The sequence below is a fragment of the Mercenaria mercenaria genome, chromosome 2 (assembly GCF_021730395.1).
Source record: "Mercenaria mercenaria strain notata chromosome 2, MADL_Memer_1, whole genome shotgun sequence".
In the NCBI taxonomy this organism is placed as follows: domain Eukaryota; kingdom Metazoa; phylum Mollusca; class Bivalvia; order Venerida; family Veneridae; genus Mercenaria; species Mercenaria mercenaria.
Window position 1 is genome coordinate 55,747,349 of NC_069362.1, and position 18,330 is coordinate 55,765,678.

Here is an 18,330-nt window from a genome sequence, read left to right on the forward strand (position 1 = left end):
TTGATATCATTAATTGTATATGCATAATATATATTGTACATGTTATTAAAAAGAAAAAAGGAGAAATAAAATATGTTTAAACTAAAGAACTTTGTTCAAGCAAGCAATTAAACTCAGGTGAGCGATATAGGATGGCCCTCTTGTTATTTGATATTTTTAACACAGACTGAGCTATTGTGCAATATTCATATATCATTGGAGTCATTAAACACTCCAGTGACAGTTCGTGACAGATTTAAATGTTTTCGGTACACAGGTGTAACATCATAAAATACAGGTAAAGTTTGACTTCGGCTACAAACCACCAATTTTTAGCTCACCTGAGCCAAAGGCTCATGGTGAGCTTTTGTGACCACTCAATGTCTGTCGTCCATAGTCGTGCATCGTCCGTCGTGCGTCCGTCAACAATTTGTATAAGAATCTTCTTCTTGAAATCCCCTGGGCAGAATTACATCAAACTTCACAGGAATGATCCTTGGGTGGTCCCCTTTCAAAATTGTTCAAAGAATTGAATTCCATGCAGAACTCTGGTTGCCATGGCAACTGAAAGGAAAAACTTTAAAAATCTTCTTGTCCAAAACCACAGAGACTAGGGCTTTGGTATTTGGTGTGTAGCATCATCTAGTGGTCCTCTACCAAAATTGTTCAAATTATCCCCTTAGGGTCAGATATGGCCCCGCCCCAGGGGTCACATGGTTTATATAGACTTATGTAGGGAAAACTTCGAAAAAGGCTCATGGTGAGCTTTTGTGACCGCTCAATGTCCGTCGTCCATAGTCAGTCGTGCGTCGTCTGTCGTTTCTTGTACAAAACCACATGGCCTAGGGCTTTGATACTTGGTATGTAGCATCATCTAGTGGTCATCTACCAAGATTGTTCAAATTATCCCCCTAAGGACAAATATGGCCCTGCCTCAGGGGTCACATGGTTTATACAGACTTATATAGGGAAAACTTCGAAAAAGGCTCATGGTGAGCTTTTGTGACCGCTAGGGACAAATATGGCCTCAGGGGTCACATTGTTTATACAGACTTATATAGGGAAAACTTTGAAAATCTTCTTGTACAAAACCACATGGCCTAGGGCTTTGATATTTGGTATGTAGCATCATCTAGTGGTCATCTACCAAGAGTGTTCAAATTATCCCCCTAGGATCAAATGTGGCCCCACCAAGGGGTCCCAAGTTTTACATAGACTTATATAGGAAAAAAGCTTTAAAAGTCTTCTTGTCTGAAACCACAACACTTAGACCTTTGATATTTGGTTTGTAGCATTGTCTAATGGTCCTCAACCAAAATTGTTCAAATTGTACCCCTTTGGTGAAAAGAGGCCCTGCCCTGGGGGTCCCAAGTTTTATATAGACTTATATAGGAAAAAATATTCTTGTCTGACCTAGGCTTTTGATATTTAGTATGATGCATTGTCTAGTAGTCCTCTACCAAAATTATTCAAATTATGCCCGTGGGGTTAAAAGAGGCCCGCCCTGGGGTCACTTAATTATTATGTGAGTTATATAAGAAAAATACTTGAAAAATCATCTGATCCTATTTCCAAGACTGTTTAATAATAATTACCTGATGACCCTAAGTAATATGATGTCACTTGACTGTGACCTTGACCTACTGACCTACTTTCTTGTTTTTTAACATACAGCCATGAAATTTTGATGACATACACAGTTTGCACACAAATCGTGAAACTGAATTTCTTTGACCATGAATGTGACCTATGACCATGAATGTGACCTGCTGACTTTCTTAATGTTTTATCATCAGCTTGACATTTGAAACATGTAGCTCATATTACTCAAGTGAGCGATCCAGGGTCATCGTGACCCTCTTGTTGTGATCATGCTGTGTCTGTTGTGCATGGATTTTGATGAAGCTTGGCACGGATGTTCCTTGGGTGGTCCTCTACCAAAGTTGTTCAAACAGTTCCGCTTGGTTGCCAGAACTAAATATAGAAAAATCTTCAAACGACATCTCCTCCTAAACCGATGTTCCGATTTTGAAATAATTTTACACAAATGGTCCTTATGTCACCCTTTACCAATTTTGTTCAAATTATATTGATTCATAAAAAATCATGGCTGCCAGTGGTCACTTTTCCCTATATGTATATAGTGGAAACTTTAAAAGTCTTCTTGTGTGAAATTGCTTGCCCAATTTTAAAATAGTTTTACACAAATGGTCCTTGTGCGACCTTCTACCAAGATTATTCAAATTATTTTGATTCATCAAAAAACATGGCCGCCAGAGGTGGTGGTCACTTTTCCCTATAATATATATAGTGGAAACTTTAAAAATCTTCTTGTGTGAAACTGCTTGCCCGATTTTAGAATAATTTTACACAAATGGACCTTGTGTGACCCTCTACCTAGATTGTTCAAATTACTTTATTTTCAAAAACATGCCGAAAGCATGGTATTTTTCAAATAGTATGTAAAGAACTTTAAATTTCATTGTGTGAAACTGCAGCCCATTTTAAAAATATTATTTTACACAAATGGTTCTTGTTTGACCACTACAAGGTTATTCAAATTATTTTGAATTTGCAAAACATGGCTGCAGGGGGAAAGACATAGTTGACCTAGGTCAAAAGTGTGTGTGACATGTAAAAACTGAATACATAAACCTAACTCTGTACTTTGCCCAAACATGTTGCCAGAGTATAACTCATGATAGCTTGACGAGGATTTTTAATAAATTTTGGTACACAGGTGTAAACGTTAGATAATATGTCAATTCGATTAATAATTGCACATTCTTGTGGACATGGTCTTTCTAATGTGCCATACGTAATATTGTGGAGATATTCGTCACTCCTGTGACTGTTCTAGTTTTCAGGTAGGCCTGTTTTGAAATTTAATTGTTTTCTTGATATGATTTCAGATTTGAATACAAGAATTGAAAAGGGCATTCCATATCCAGTCATTTATGGATTAGGTAATCTTTACTGCAGATCAGTAGGTTTTTTGTAAAAACTATTATTGTATATCTGTTTTATTTATCCAACCATGAACATTTATTTGCAACACGTGACCATACAGTAATTTACCGTATTGGACACACGTGCATACAAAATAACCTGCATTTTTTTCCATATTTGACGGTTCAACAGTCCCATGTTAAACATACGATAAAGCTGTGAAAATGTTCCGAATGTAAATTGGGTGAAGTAGGCGCTCTATGCACAGAGTTTTGTTATGCATCTTGAAATCAGTATAGCATATCAAGAAAAGGCAGAAAAACAATTATTCAGTGAATCATTTTCAATTTAAACTAAAATAAAATAGATATAAAATAAAAAGGTTATTTAACATTGTACTGTACAATATTAGATATATGTGACAGAGCATGAGATTTTGGGTCCAAATGCGATTTTGGTCAAAAATGGGGGTTTTGGCTAATCTGACCAGACTGACAATGTTCTGAGTAAAATTCTGCAATTTGACAACAAAAATGAGCCGTTGTCATAGAGAAATAACCACTATTCGGACACCATGTTTTTGTTTAACTGTATCAAAATTGAGGAAGCATATCTTAATAATGACTCCATCTGTAAATAATATCAAGATAAAATACATGATAATATAACAAAGACAACCTTGCAATTAATGAAATGTATTTTTTTTTCTGTGGCTTTCTTTAATGTAGTATCAAAACATTTTTGTTCTAAAACCGTTTATATAGCAACATTGTCGTTAACCTCTTTTTATACGCCCGAAGGGACGTATTATGTTATGAAGCCGGTGTCCGTCCGTCCGGTGAGCAATTTCGTGTCCGCTCTGTAACTCTTGAACCCCTTGAAGGATTTCAAAGAAACTTGACACAAATGTTCACCACATGGAGACGACGTGCAGAGCGCTTGTTTCGGAAGACTAGCTTCAAGGTCAAGTTCACACTTAGGGGTTAAAAATCATATGAGTGTGTTTCGTGTCCGCTCTGTAACTCTTGAACTGCTTGAAAGATTTCAAAGAAACTTGGCACAAATGTTCACCACACTGAGACGACGTGCAGAGCGCTTGTTTCGGGTGACTAGCTTCAAGGTCAAGGTCACACTTAGGAGTGAAAGGTCATATATGACTTTGCTGTGTCCGCTCTGTAACTCTTGAACTGCTTGAAGGATTTCAAAGAAACTTGGCACAAATGTTCACCACACTGAGGCGACGTGCAGAGCGCATGTTTTAGATGACTCGCTTGAAGGTCAAGGTCACACTTGGGGGTCAAAGGTCATATATGACTGCTTTGTGTATATTGTTCTGCATTGCAGTGCTCTTGTTTTTATTTGGCAGGTCCCTTTTTTGTTCTCTTACATAATTTTTTTTTGTATTACTTCCCTTTTTTGTTACTATAAATAGCTTATTTTGAAACTTTTTTATTTGCCGTAGGGAAAAACCAAGACCACTTTTCTGTGGTACAACATGGATGGTACCTCCAATTTTTAGGTGTATTTTGACATAACTTTACCTGGTAAGAATTTTTTTGTGGACTTAGAATTTTTTTCTGGATTTTCTTCTTTTTGTTGTTCCTGTCCTTTGGGCTTCAACAGTCAAGTTCTTTAAATTTTGCTCCCATCCTCTGATGTAACCCTTTGAGCGTATATTTCCCCGCTTGGCGGTGCTCTTGTTTAATAGTCCCTTGATGAATCTAGCAATAAATTACATAGAATGTGAAATAAATACACAATTAACTGTCTTTAGTGTGCAAACATAGTTTCAGACAACTGTTTTAATGTACGAAGTTTTATTACATTCTTTTGAACAAAATACAGACTTTATTTGATATCAAGTTAGATAACATCCCAAAAACTAGGACATTAATCTTATTGTTATAGAATTCCTATCTATTAAACAGTAAGAAGGAAAATCAGGCAAGAAGAATTATTAGACTGTTGTTATCAACTGTGAGTTTGCTAAAATTTCAGAAGACTTAGTTATACTGATCAGTAGTGATGGGCAAATAGGTTAGATTTGCCAACTGATTAATCGCCATAATCGGACAAGCCAACCGATTCGATTAATCAGATATAATCGGATAATCGGTTACTCTAGTTGCATATCTGTAAGTTCACCTCACAGTGTATGTTTTATGTCATTACTTAAGAAATGAACCACACAGACATCAAATATCCTAGTGCTATTGTATCCCTTCATAAACTCGAGAATGTTAACTACATAGTTGACTACAACTTAATTAATCGGAATGGTCAGACTCAAACTCATCACTTAACAAATTTGTGTGCAGTCAGTGTCGCTGTGGGCTAACATTTATCTGGTAGAAGTGATTTTCTTATGATTTGTTAACTCAGGTGAGTTATTGTGATCGCTCGATGTCCCGCATCTGGGATCTGTTTGTCAACATTTAGCTTGTGTATGGGATAGAGGCTGTATTTTTCAACTGATCTTCATGAAATTTGGTCAGAATGATGACCTTGATAAAATCTAGGCCATGTTTGAAAATGGGTCATCTGGGGTCAAAAACTAGTTCGCTAGTTCAAATCAAAGAAAAACCTTGTGTATGCGATAGAGGCTGTATTTTTCAATTGATCTTCATAAAATTTGGTCAGAAAGAGTGCCTTGATAAAATCCAGGTCGAGTTTGAATATGTGTCATCTGTGGTCAAAAACTAGGTCAAATCAAAGAAAAACCTTGTGTATGCAATAGAGGCTGTATTTTTCAATTGATCTTCATGAAATTTAGTCAGAATGATTGCCTTGATGAAATCTAGGTCAGGTTCGAATATGGATCATCTGGGTTCAAAAACTAGGTCACTAGGTCAAATCAAAGAATAACCTTGTGTATGCAATAGAGGCTGTATTTTTCAATTGATCTTCATGAAATATAGTCAGAATTATTACCTTGATAAAATCTAGGACAGGTTCGAATATGGGTCATCTTGGGTCAAAAACTAGGTCACTAGGTCAAATCAAAGAAACACCTTATGTATGCGATAGAGGCTGTATTTTTCAATTGATTTTCATGCAATTTGGTTAGAATGATTGCCTTGATGAAATCTAGGTCGAGTTCAAATATAGGTCATCTGGGGTCAAAAACTAGGTCACTAGGTCAAATCAAAGAAAAACCTTGTGTATGCGATACCTGTACGAAATTTTACAGCTGTAAAAGACCTGTATTTTTGTTCAAAATAACAGTCATGCTTATTCCAAATTTACACCTGTAGATTTTATATAACAATATTGATTTTACAGCTGTAGATTTCAATTTACAGCTGTCAAACGACTGTAAAACAGTTCGAAATATGCAAATGAGCTACAGCTGTAAAAAAAAAGTTACAGCTGTAAAAATGAAAAAAGTTACAGCTGTAAAAATGAAAAAAGTTACAGCTGTAAAAATGCCCAAAAGTTACAGCTGTAGAAATATTATAGGTATTGAAAAAGAGGGCATTATTTTATGGGACGAAAGTAGAGGTGCAAAACGTTTTAGGATGAATTGCAATTCTCTAGATAAGGTAGCAATTACTATGAAAATGGCAAAAATAAATGATCTAGTACGTAAAGTATATGTGGTATGATTACAGTATAGCAACAGCAAAATTCAAGAGTAGGATACAAAGTAGAACATATGCAGATCTTGTTTATAAAACTTTCTTTGTCAGTCATGAAAACATATGACAATCTCGTAATTATTTCTTTTAAACTTATCGGCTTCCGGTATAGAGTAAATAGTTAATGTATGTACTTATACGTGTCCTTTTACAACTATAATAGATAATTAACCATCTGTACTTACTCTATACCGCTTTAAATTCCAAAATTTTACAAGATGTGATGTCTGTGTGAATTTCAGTTATATCCCGCCAAAATGCATTAAAGATGGCTGACAACACTCATGTTTCCCTCCAAAAATGTTACAGTTGTAATTTTGAGACATGACCATTTTACAGCTGTAACTTTCAACAGTAAAATTTTTACAGCTGTAAATTGAGACCTTCATATTTTACACCTGAAAATTTTAACTGTATTTCTGATCAGTTTTCAACTTACAGGTCTTTTACAGTTGTAATTTCAAAATACAGGTCTTTTACAGACGTTTTACAGCTGTAAAACAGGTCCTTTTTTCGAACAGGTAGAGGCTGTATTTATATACAATTGATTTTCATGAACTTTGGTCAGAATGATTGCCTTGATCAATTCTAGGTCGAGTCCAAATATGGGTCATCTTGGGTCAAAAACTAGGTCACTAGGTCAAATCTAAGAAAACCCTTGTGTATGTGATAGAGGCTGTATTATACAATTGATCTTCATGAAATTTGGTCAGAATGATTGCCTTGATGAAATCTAGGTCAAGTTTAAATATGTGTCATCTGGGGTCAGAAACTAGGTCAAATCAAAGAGAAACCTTGTGTATGGGATAGAAGTTGTATTTTTCAATTGACATTCATGAAATTTGGTCAGAATGATTTCCTTGATGAAATCTAGGTCGAGTTCGAATATTGGTCATCTGGGGTTAAAAGGTAGGTTACTAGGTCAAATCAAAGAAAAACCTTAGTGTATGCGATAGACGCTGTATTTTTCAATTGATCTTCATGAAGTTTGGTCAGAATGATTGCCTTGATGAAATCAAGTTTGAATATGGGTCATCTGGAGTAAAAAACTAGGTCACATCAAAGAAAATACTTGTTTAAACTCAAGAGACCACATTTTTGGTCCAATCTAAATGAATATTGGCCAGAATATTTGTTTCCATGAAATCACTAGGTCAAACATGTTTACACTGTTATGGTGTGTTTCTCAGGTGAGTGACCTAGGGCCATCTTGGCCCTCTGGTTATGTTAGAAAAATGCACGAGAAAAGGGGGTAGGGGAAAATTTATGACAATATTGCGAAAACGAAGTTGGTGACCCCTGATTTTTGTTTACTCATTTTACAGTAAAATAAATTTATAAGATATTATTAGTTTTTAAAAAAAATCTATGGACCAGATTTTGCACACTACTTAGTCATTCTGCACAAAAACAATAATTTCATAGAAAGATTTCGGCATGATTTTAGCATAAAGTAGGAATTCTTTCTTCTTTCGGCGAATAATGGGAGTATATATTTGAAAATTACATCACCGTATAGGTTTCGACTGGCATATTATATAAAATGGGAAAAAAAACTTTTTGAATAAAATGAACGTCAACTTCTGCTGTTATTTACGTATGTTATCAAGGGTGCAACTTGTTTTTGAAATTCCTGCTCATTACACCTTCTTCACCTTGATTCTTCCCATGTGTACAAAAAGTATTAAAATTGCCGAAATTGGAATTCACTCGAAATCAGATGTGAGGATATTCAGAAACAAAAAACTATTTGATATGAGTCTCTCAGATATGAAACAATTACTGATGTGTCTAACATACAGAATGAAATTTCCATGATGTAACACTGGATGTGTAGTCCAAGTTGAATTACACCACCTGTTCATCATTTAACTGCTACCCAGTTATTGCTGATATTTGTGAAAAATTTTAAGGATTGCAGGGAAACTTTTGTTCTTATCACCAAATATTACTAGATGACACTGTTTTAAATGATGAGATATTGATGTCCATCTTGAGAAGAAAATGACTTGTGCGAAGGCTCTTCCTAATGGACTTTCCAAGATTTATTTACACATCTAACTGTCATACCAGCTGTTAATTTTGCATACTGGTACAATACAGAGCCTGAAACATGTTATGGTGTTTTAATGGACAGTTATGATTAAAAGTAGAGATGGTACCTAAAAATTCAAATTGCATCTGATAATATTTTCTGTTAAAAACTTAATACCGGAGTACCTCAATTATAAAATGGTTCAACTTTCATATGTTTTATTGTAAAGAATGACCAACACAGTATTCTTAAAATATGTTTATTATATGAGTGCGCCTTAACAACTACTGAAGCAACATCCCAAACTGGGTGTGTATAAAATATACGCATATGCTGTGAGTATACTACATTATCTACATAATGATACATCTCCCCTTTTGGCAAAGAACAAGGAACACTATTTCTGAAAGCTAAAATAAAATAAATCAAAATACTCCAAATTTACTATAACGTAAAATTTCTTTCATAAAGTCTGTTTCCATGAATGGCATATTTTTGCTACTTTCTGCTTGGGACCCTCACACACAGACCAACATTGACCAACTTGAGGCCGTCCAGCGCTGTGCAGCACGTTTTGTGAAGGGCGATTACCGCACCACTAGCAGTACTAGACAAATTGTGTCAGATATTGGCTGGCTACCCCTACATATACATTGCTGCAACACCAAGCTCAGGTCATGACTTACAGAATAGTCCACGGCCTTGTTGACATAACACCACCAACTAGGTTTTTCCACCCTACCTCCATCAACACCCGTGGCCACTCCATGAGACTCTATCCTCCGTTTTGTGGCAAAGATGTCCTCCTTCACTCCTTCTTCACCTCCGCCACCAGACTATGGAACCGGCTCCCACAGGAAGTTATCATGGCCGACAGCATAGAGGCCTTCAAGAGGGCCCTGGCAACATCATCCCACTAAGCTGCAATGTCGTTTTTATCTGCTTTTACTCTGCACTGTAAATGATTAAGCGCGGCACACACCACCTTGTTCATACACCATTGTACGACGTTGCCCCAGAGTGGGACCAGTACAAGAAAGGAAGAAGAAAAAGAAAAAGAACATTTAATTATCACTGTTTACTGTTTACATAGCATGTGTGTTCCGCTATCTGATGTTATCATATTACCTTGTTTCAATTAATCTTGTCGGAGATTTCACTGCCCTGCCAGATTTACTCATAAATCTGGCAGGGCATAACCTCATGTTTTTTCACTTGCTTCACTATCTGACCTTTTATTGTTTTTATCAGGGAATTGTGAAATCAAGTCAGAATTTTCTCAAGGCGCCGAAAGATTGTTATTTTCCACATTTTGCATGTCAACATCAGGTATGCACTCTTTTGATTCACTGGTCTGTAGCAAATGCCTCCTATTGCGATGATATGTATTACCGTCAGGTGTTTTAACAGTGTATGACCTATTATGATGTTTTTGCACTACTACTGCCGGACTCCCAATTTTTATTTGCTTGCTGAATTCGTGCCAAATCCCCTATTTCTAATGGTGGTAAATGATTTCACTGGGTGAAAAACCTATTTTAAGTTTTGTAATCCTATATTTTTGTATTCCTATCATTGGGTCGGTGCCTGATGCTCTGGCCATTCGTGAAAATGCGCTTGCAAATTTTCATGCACGCTTCCACAAAACTATTACCGGAGCTGTGGTAAGGACTTGTGGTCTGGTGTGTAAAATCCCAGAGCTTTGCAAAGTTTGCGTAGTGATTCCATTTTTTACAGTTTCGGTATTGCACTCCCTTTGCCTGACACTGTTTGTCCCCATAGGATTGACCACAGTTTTGGCACAATTTGTGCTTGACATCGAGCTTGTTATGTCTCCCACCACACAGTGGTGTGGGAGACATATTGATTTACTCCAGTCTGTGTGTGTGTGTGTGTCTGTGTGTCTGTCACAAAGCTTGTCCGCACTCTAAGTCGAACATTTCTCATCCGATTTTCACCAAACTTGAACAAAATGTGTTTGACCATAAGACCTCGGCCAAGTTCGATAACTAGCCAAATCTTTTGGCCCTTGAATTACTGATTGGATCCACTCATCCAGACCATCTAATTGGATCCACTCGTCTAAAACATCTAGAGAAACTAACATTTTTCATAGGGGCAGTTGTGGGAGACATGCGCTTTTTTCAAAAGCATCTCTAGTTTTCTGTTAATTTCCATGACCCACCTTTGCACTTTATATCTCGTTTTTTCGATTCCTCTTTTTTGTGACTAGTTTCACATACAAAGTTAATAGAAGATGATTCTTGCATGTTATTCATTTGCTCTTGTGCATATTCTACAGTTTGACATATATCAACAGCTTTCGCCAAGGTTAGTTTCTCACCTACTGTCAAAAGCTTCTCTCTAATTTTGGACGACTTTACACCGAACACAATTCGATCTCTAATCAAATCTTCCTTGTATGCTTCATCATAAGAACAGTCATTTGCAAATATCTTAAGTGGTGTGATGAATTGTTCATTGGTATTTTCACCTTGCACTTCATTATTAAACTTGAACAGCGCAGATACTGGGTTTGATTTCGGTTGAACGTGTTTTTCAAATGCGTCGGCGGTAGCTTTTACTGATTTTTTCTGATAAGCTGTCAACTCTTAAAAGTTTTATCAATTTCTCTACCTTTTTGTCCCATCCATAGGAGCAAGTATGTAATTTGTACTGGTTCATCTTTCCCCTTTAATGGACCCTAGAATATCAATTCCGCATGACCTGTAAAGGTTTTGAACATTTCCAACAAATTCTGACTGTCCCAGTCCATTGTAGGCTTCGGTACACTGGTTAAATCCATTATTTAAATCTGATACACTATATGCACTATATGCACAATGATTGTTAATAATCCTGACAAATGTGGATGTATTAAAATCGTTAATTTTCTGACACAATGTCTTATTGTAAAGAATAACCAACACAGTATTCTTACTATAAGTATATGTTTATTATATGAGTGCACCTTAACAACTACTGAAGCAACATCCCAAACTGGGTGTGTATAAAATATACGCATGCGCTGTGAGTATACTACATTATCTACATAATGATATTTTTATACTTTTATATTTTTCATGTTGAAAGGCAATGTTTAATCTGAAAAATTTGATCCTACTTGGAAAAGTGAAGCCAGTGACAGATAACTCTTTCAGGACTATTTAGTAATCTGAACAAAGTATGCATAGATCTGGATGTGTTTCACAAAAATATAGCTTACTTCAAGATCTATGAATAATCATTCAAACAAAAATGTTGAGCATTATTTCTCAATTTCAAAGGAACTAATTCAAAGACAACTTTTTTTATTGATTACTGCTGATAATTTAAAGGTATGGTATGATCATAGGAAAGAAAACATTTTTTGTGAGAAAAAATATAAATAGACTATATGAATTTTACAACAACGAATCCCTCAACGTTTTACAAAATTCGTTTGCCAAGAATAACCAAGGGCTCAAAATGTTAAAACAGAGCGATATAAAGTTGTATATTCGATGGTCACACCAAAACCATACCAAAAACTGTGCCAAAAGAAGTTATTTCACTTTTATGACACGCACCTTGTGGCATATCGACCAAGGCATGCGAAATAGCATTTACATTGCGGAATCTATTGTTACAGGAAGTTTTGTTAATATAATGCGGATGTTCTTTAGTAAAAATAAAATTGTTGTGTTAGTTAAATAGAAATGACAATCACCTTTCTTTAGCTTATCCACCAAATCAACGAAGCCAATGTCACTGTCAAAAGTTCCAGTATTTTACTGCACGGTGCTATGTTAAAATATTGATAGTGTGAGATAAGCAATATGTACTTCAGTTTTGCACTTGATTTGTTGTTGTTGTCGTTGAATATGTAGCCTTAGGTACCATCTCTATTAAAAGTATTAAATTTTATGATTCATGTTGCTTCACAGTGAAAAAAGGCCCCTTAGCAGTGAAAAAAGGCCTGCTCTGAAATTTTGAAATCTGTGATGAGTCTGCAAAAACTGAACCGGGTGGAAGCGGATTTTCAAATAAAATTTTTTCGTGATTTTGAAAAAAAAATGGAGAGGGAAATCCGTTGAACAAGTAATCAATTTGGTGTGGCCTTATTAAAGAACAGAACAGAACAGAACAGAACAGAATTTTGTTGAGACTTGTACATCGTACATCGTCTAAACATTAATATTACAATATACATAGTCACGTTCATACAATTTTAAAGAAAGTAACAAACATGTTATTAACAACTAGAAAAAAGAAAACTATACCTAGACATATAGTATATAATCAAATAAAATGTAATTAACAAAGGAAGTGAGAATACAATGACATGGGTTCTTTATAATGTATTATTAATAACCAAATTTCTTTTTTTGATTGCCTCTTTGATATATTTACACACATTAACAAGCTCATCTTTGTTGGTCGAATTTAGTAATGAATGGAACTTAAAAACTGATGGATTTACAAAATACTGTCGCTTAATATAGTTTTTACGTATTTGCTGATAATATGGACAAATACAAATAAAGTGAAATTCATCCTCTAAGTCTCGTTTATTACAACACAAACAATAACGCTCATTTCGTGGAATATTGTTACGTAAATATCTTCCCGTTTGTATTCTTAAAGGATGAGCAGAAAGTCTTAGTCTAACAAAATAGAATCTAAGACTACGAGGTAGTACGTCTAAATAGCATTCGTAATCATGACTTGTTTTAAATATTCTATACATATCTAGTACTGAACTATTATTAACACTTATATTCCATTCCTGTTTATATGTATCGATTATTCTTAATCGAAAATCATGTATGAATTTATCAATATGAATAGTATCAGGATTATCAAACACATATGAAAATCCGTAATCATTTAGTAACTTCTTAACATTTGATACCCAGTTTATACAACCACTGTTACAATCGTCTAATGCCATATTGTATATTGTTTTAAGAATAATGTTATTACTATATACAAGTTTAAACCAATATTTAATAATTCTTACATATCTAACAATATATAGAGGATATCTATCTAATTCTCCATACACTGCAGCATTACATGTATTTATTTTGACTTGTAATAGTCTTTTACAAAACTTTAAATGTAAACGTTCTATCTCTTTAGATTTTGTATATCCCCATATTTCCGAAGCATAATTTAGTATCGAACCTACAAAAGCATCAAATAACTGACATAATATTTTTGGTTTTATATCAAATTGTTTACATTTAAATAATAGTGTGTTCATTGCCTTAAGGGCTTTACCAACTAAATGCTCCTGGTTTAATGAAAAATTACCTGTATAATTAAAAACAGTACCTAGATAGTTAAAATTATCAACTACTTCAATATTTTGGCCGTTATAGGACCATTTTTCATCATGGCGTAATCTCCCCCGTTTACGAAAGACCATTATTTTTGTTTTTGTTGTATTAACTTTTAAACACCAAGCACTGCAGTATAAATAAAGGTTGTGTAAATGCTTTTGGATTTCTTCGGGCGATTTACCTAGAATGGCCATATCATCCGCAAACACTAGCAAAATCAAAACAATATCATCAATGTGTAGTCCAGAATGTATACTATCTTGTAAAAATAATTCAAAATCTTCTACAAACAGTGAGAACAACAGAGGCGACATTACCTCCCCTTGACGTAAACCGATAGCGTAGCTGAAGTGATCAGAATATGATGAGCAAGATTTTACACATGACTTAACATTTTGGTACATATTTTTTATTATCCTCAACACTTTACCTTGAATGCCAGTTTTATACATCTTTAACCACAAAGCATTGCGATAAATACTATCAAAACACTTTAACATGTCGACATATATAACATATAATCTCTTATTTTCATTGATATATTTCTGAACAATTGACATAAGAATATATAATGCATCAATAGTGGAACAGCCTTTACGAAATCAGAATTGAGCATCAGAGATTATATTGTTGTTTTCACAAAACAATTAAATTCGCTTATTCAGTATACTGGTAAAAAGCTTTGGAAAACAGCTAACTAAAGTTATTCCCCTATAATCATTTACATCATTTACTGATCCTTTTTTATGTAAAGGTATAATAACACCTTCAGTCCATTTATCTGGAAAATGCCCAGAGTTTAAAATACAATTAAAAACATCACATAAGTGCAACGATAATATATCAATACATTCGATAAAGTATTCGTTCATTAAACAATCATTACCAACAGATTTGTTACGCTTCAATTGTTTTACAGCACATATAATTTCATTTACAGAAATGGGCTCATCTAACTCTGGAAAAGTACAATTCTCAGCATTAAAATCATTATTACTACAAAATGTTTCAGCTTCAACATTGTTACAATCAGACATATCATTACTAAGATTTTCAAAAAATAATTTGAAATCTTCTGAAGAGATATTACAATTTTTCTCTGCATTTTTAGACTTGAAAAACTTCCAAAAATCTCTAGGCTTCTGTGTCTTTAGTTTTTCAATTTCTCTCATCTTATTTCTATATTAAAACTGTCAAAAATGTAGCTCAGGTGAGTGGGGTATTTTAACCCCTAAAGTTTGGTAGAAATCAGCATAATATCATTGGAATAAATTGTTACAGCAAGCCTTTAATTGATTAAGAACAATTACATAGGCAACTCATTAACATCTGAAAGCCTGTATTGGAACAATCTTGTAGTCAATAATAAATAGTCAAAGAGAGTGAATTTCACATTTTTAGCTCACCTGTCACATAGTGACAAGGTGAGCTTTTGTGATCACGCAGCGTCCGTCGTCCGTCCGTCCGTGCGTAAACTTTTCCTTGTGACATCTCTAGAGGTCACATTTTTTGTGGGATCTTTATGAAAGTTGGTCAGAATGTTCATCTTGATGATATCTAGGTCAAGTTCGAAACTGGGTCACGTGCCATCAAAAACTAGGTCAGTAGGTCTAAAAATAGAAAAACTTTGTGACCTCTCTAGAGGCCATATATTTCAAAAGATCTTCATGAAAATTGGTCAGAATGTTCACCTTGATGATATCTGGGTCAAGTTCGAAACTGGGTCACGTGGGGTCAAAACTAGGTCAGTAGGTCTAAAAATAGAAAAACCTTGTGACCTCTCTAGAGGCCATATTTTTCATGAGATCTTCATGAATATTGGTCAGAATGTTCATCTTGATGATATCTAGGTCAAATTCGAAACTGGGTCACGTGGGGTCAAAAACTAGGTCATTAGGTCTAAAAATAGAAAAACCTTGTGACCTCTATAGAGGCCATATTTCTCAATGGATCTTCATGAAATTTGGTCAGAATGTTAATCTTAATGATATCTAGGTCAAGTTCGAAACTGGGTCACGTGGGGTTAAAAACTAGGTCAGTAGATCTAAAAATAGAAAAACCTTATGACCTCTCTAGAGGCCATATTTTTCATGAGATCTTCATGAATATTGGTCAGAATGTTCACCTTGATGATATCTAGGTCAACTTCGAAACTGGGTCATGTGGGGTCAAAAACTAGGTCAGTAGGTCTAAAAATAGAAAAACATTGTGACCTCTCTAGAGGCCATATTTCTCAATGGATCTTCATGAAAATTGGTCAGAATGTTCACCTTGATGAAATCTAGGTCAAGTTCGAAACTGGGTCACGTGCGATCAAAAACTAGGTCAGTAGGTCTAAAAATAGAAAAACCTTGTGACCTCTCTAGAGGCCATATTTTTCAATGGATCTTCATGAAAATTGGTCAGAATGTTTACCTTGATGATATCTAGGTCAAGTTTGAAACTGGGTCATGTTGGGTTAAAAACTAGGTCAGTAGATCTAAAAATAGAAAAACCTTGTGACCTCTCTAGAGGCCATATTTTTCATGAGATCTTCATGAATATTGGTCAGAATGTTCACCTTGATGATATCTAGGTCAAGTTCGAAACTGGGTCACGTGGGGTCAAAAACTAGGTCAGTAGGTCTAAAAATAGAAAAACCTTGTGACCTCTCTAGAGGCCATATTTCTCAATGGATCTTCATGAAAATTGGTGAGAAGGTTCACCTTGATGATATCTAGGTCAGGTTCGTAACTGGGTCATGTGCAGTCAAAAACTAGGTCAGTAGGTCGAAAAATAGAAAAACCTTGTGACCTCTCTAGAGGCCATATTTTTCACGAGATCTTCATGAAAATTGGTTAGAATGTTCACCTTGATGATATCTAGGTCAAGTTTAAAAGTGGGTCACGTGCCTTCAAAAACTAGGTCATTAGGTCAGATAATGGAAAAACCTTGTGACCTCTCTAGAGGCCATATTTTTCAATGGATCTTTATGAAAATTGGTCAGAATTTTTTATCTTGATGATATCTAGGTCACATGTGCTCAAAAACTAGGTCACTATGTCAAATAATAGAAATAACGACGTCATACTCAGTTCAACACTGGGTCATGTGGGGATATGTGAGCGATTCAGGACCATGATGGTCCTCTTGTTACTAAAAACAGCATAAATTTTGTTTGACATAACAGTAGAAAGTGATGTCCAGCCTTAAATGTATTAATTGCTGAAATAGATAAACCTTTGCCTGATTTCTTGGTTATGAAATCGAAAAACTAGAGGACTTACAGAAATTGGCTCACAGACCATAAGGGCTGCTAGAGCTAAAGATAGAAAACATTATACACTAGATCAATCCACACCAAACATAGTCTGTGGCATTTCTAGAAGGACCTTTCTCAAGTTTGTTAAAATGGTTCCAATCCATTAGGACTGCAAAAGCTAAAGATAGAAAGAAAAACACGTGAAATAACTTCTTGGTTGATCTTCAGAAGCATCCTTGCCCTGATCCATCCAAAGTCTATTAGACCTCACTTAATGGCTGCTAGAGAGGTTAAAGAAGCCTAAAACTTCTCATTAACTTCTTGATGAATGTTTCCCAAACTTGGTCAGAAGCAAAAACAAAGGTCAAGGTCCTCCTCAGTGAAAGACTGGCACATTTGGATGTCTTTTTTTTTAGCTCACCTACAAAGTGCTCGAAGGTGAGCTTTTGTGATTGCCCTGTGTCCGTTGTCCATCGTCCATCAATCCGTTGTCAACAATTTGACTGTTAACACTCTAGAGGTCACATTTTTTACCCAATCTTAGTGAAACTTGGTCAGAATGTTACCCTCAATAAAATCTTGGACAAGTTTCATATTGGGTCATCTGGGGTCAAAAACTAGGTCACTGGGTCAAATCAAAGGAAAAGCTTGTTAACACTCTAGAGGTCACAATTTTGGCCAAATCTTGATGAAACTTGGCCAGAATGTTACCCTCAATAAAATCTTGGACGAGTTTGATATTGGGTCATCTGGGGTAAGAAACTAGGTCACCCGGTCAAATCAAAGGAAAAGCTTGTTAACACTCTAGAGGTCACATTTTTGGCCCAATCTAGATGAAACTTAGTCAGAATGTTACCCTCAATAAAATCTTGGACGAGTTTCATATTGGGTCATCTGGGGTCAAAAACTAGGCCACCAGGTCAGATCAAAGGAAAAGCTTGTTAACACTCTAGAGGCCACAATTTTGGCCCAGTCTTAATGAAACTTGGTCAGAATGTTACCCTCAATAAAATCTTGGACGAGTTTGATATTGGGTTATCTGGGGTAAAAAACTAGGTCACTAGGTCAAATCAAAGGAAAAGCTTGTTGACCTCTAGAGGTCACAATTTTGGCCCAATCTTAATGAAACTTGATCAGAGTGTTATCCTTAATAAAGTCTTG

General features: G+C 35.3%; 1 protein-coding gene across 4 annotated transcripts in view; it reads left to right on the top strand.

The window, feature by feature from the left end:
- Positions 1-18,330, top strand: part of LOC123563994 (protein N-terminal asparagine amidohydrolase-like) — a 175,187-nt gene that overhangs the window by 131,344 nt on the left and 25,513 nt on the right. For all 4 annotated transcript variants that reach the window (XM_053536648.1, XM_045357232.2, XM_053536649.1 and 1 more), the window contains one exon: positions 2,892-2,945. In XM_053536648.1, coding sequence (XP_053392623.1) covers positions 2,892-2,945 — 54 coding nt within the window. The remainder of the gene's footprint in view (positions 1-2,891; positions 2,946-18,330) is intronic.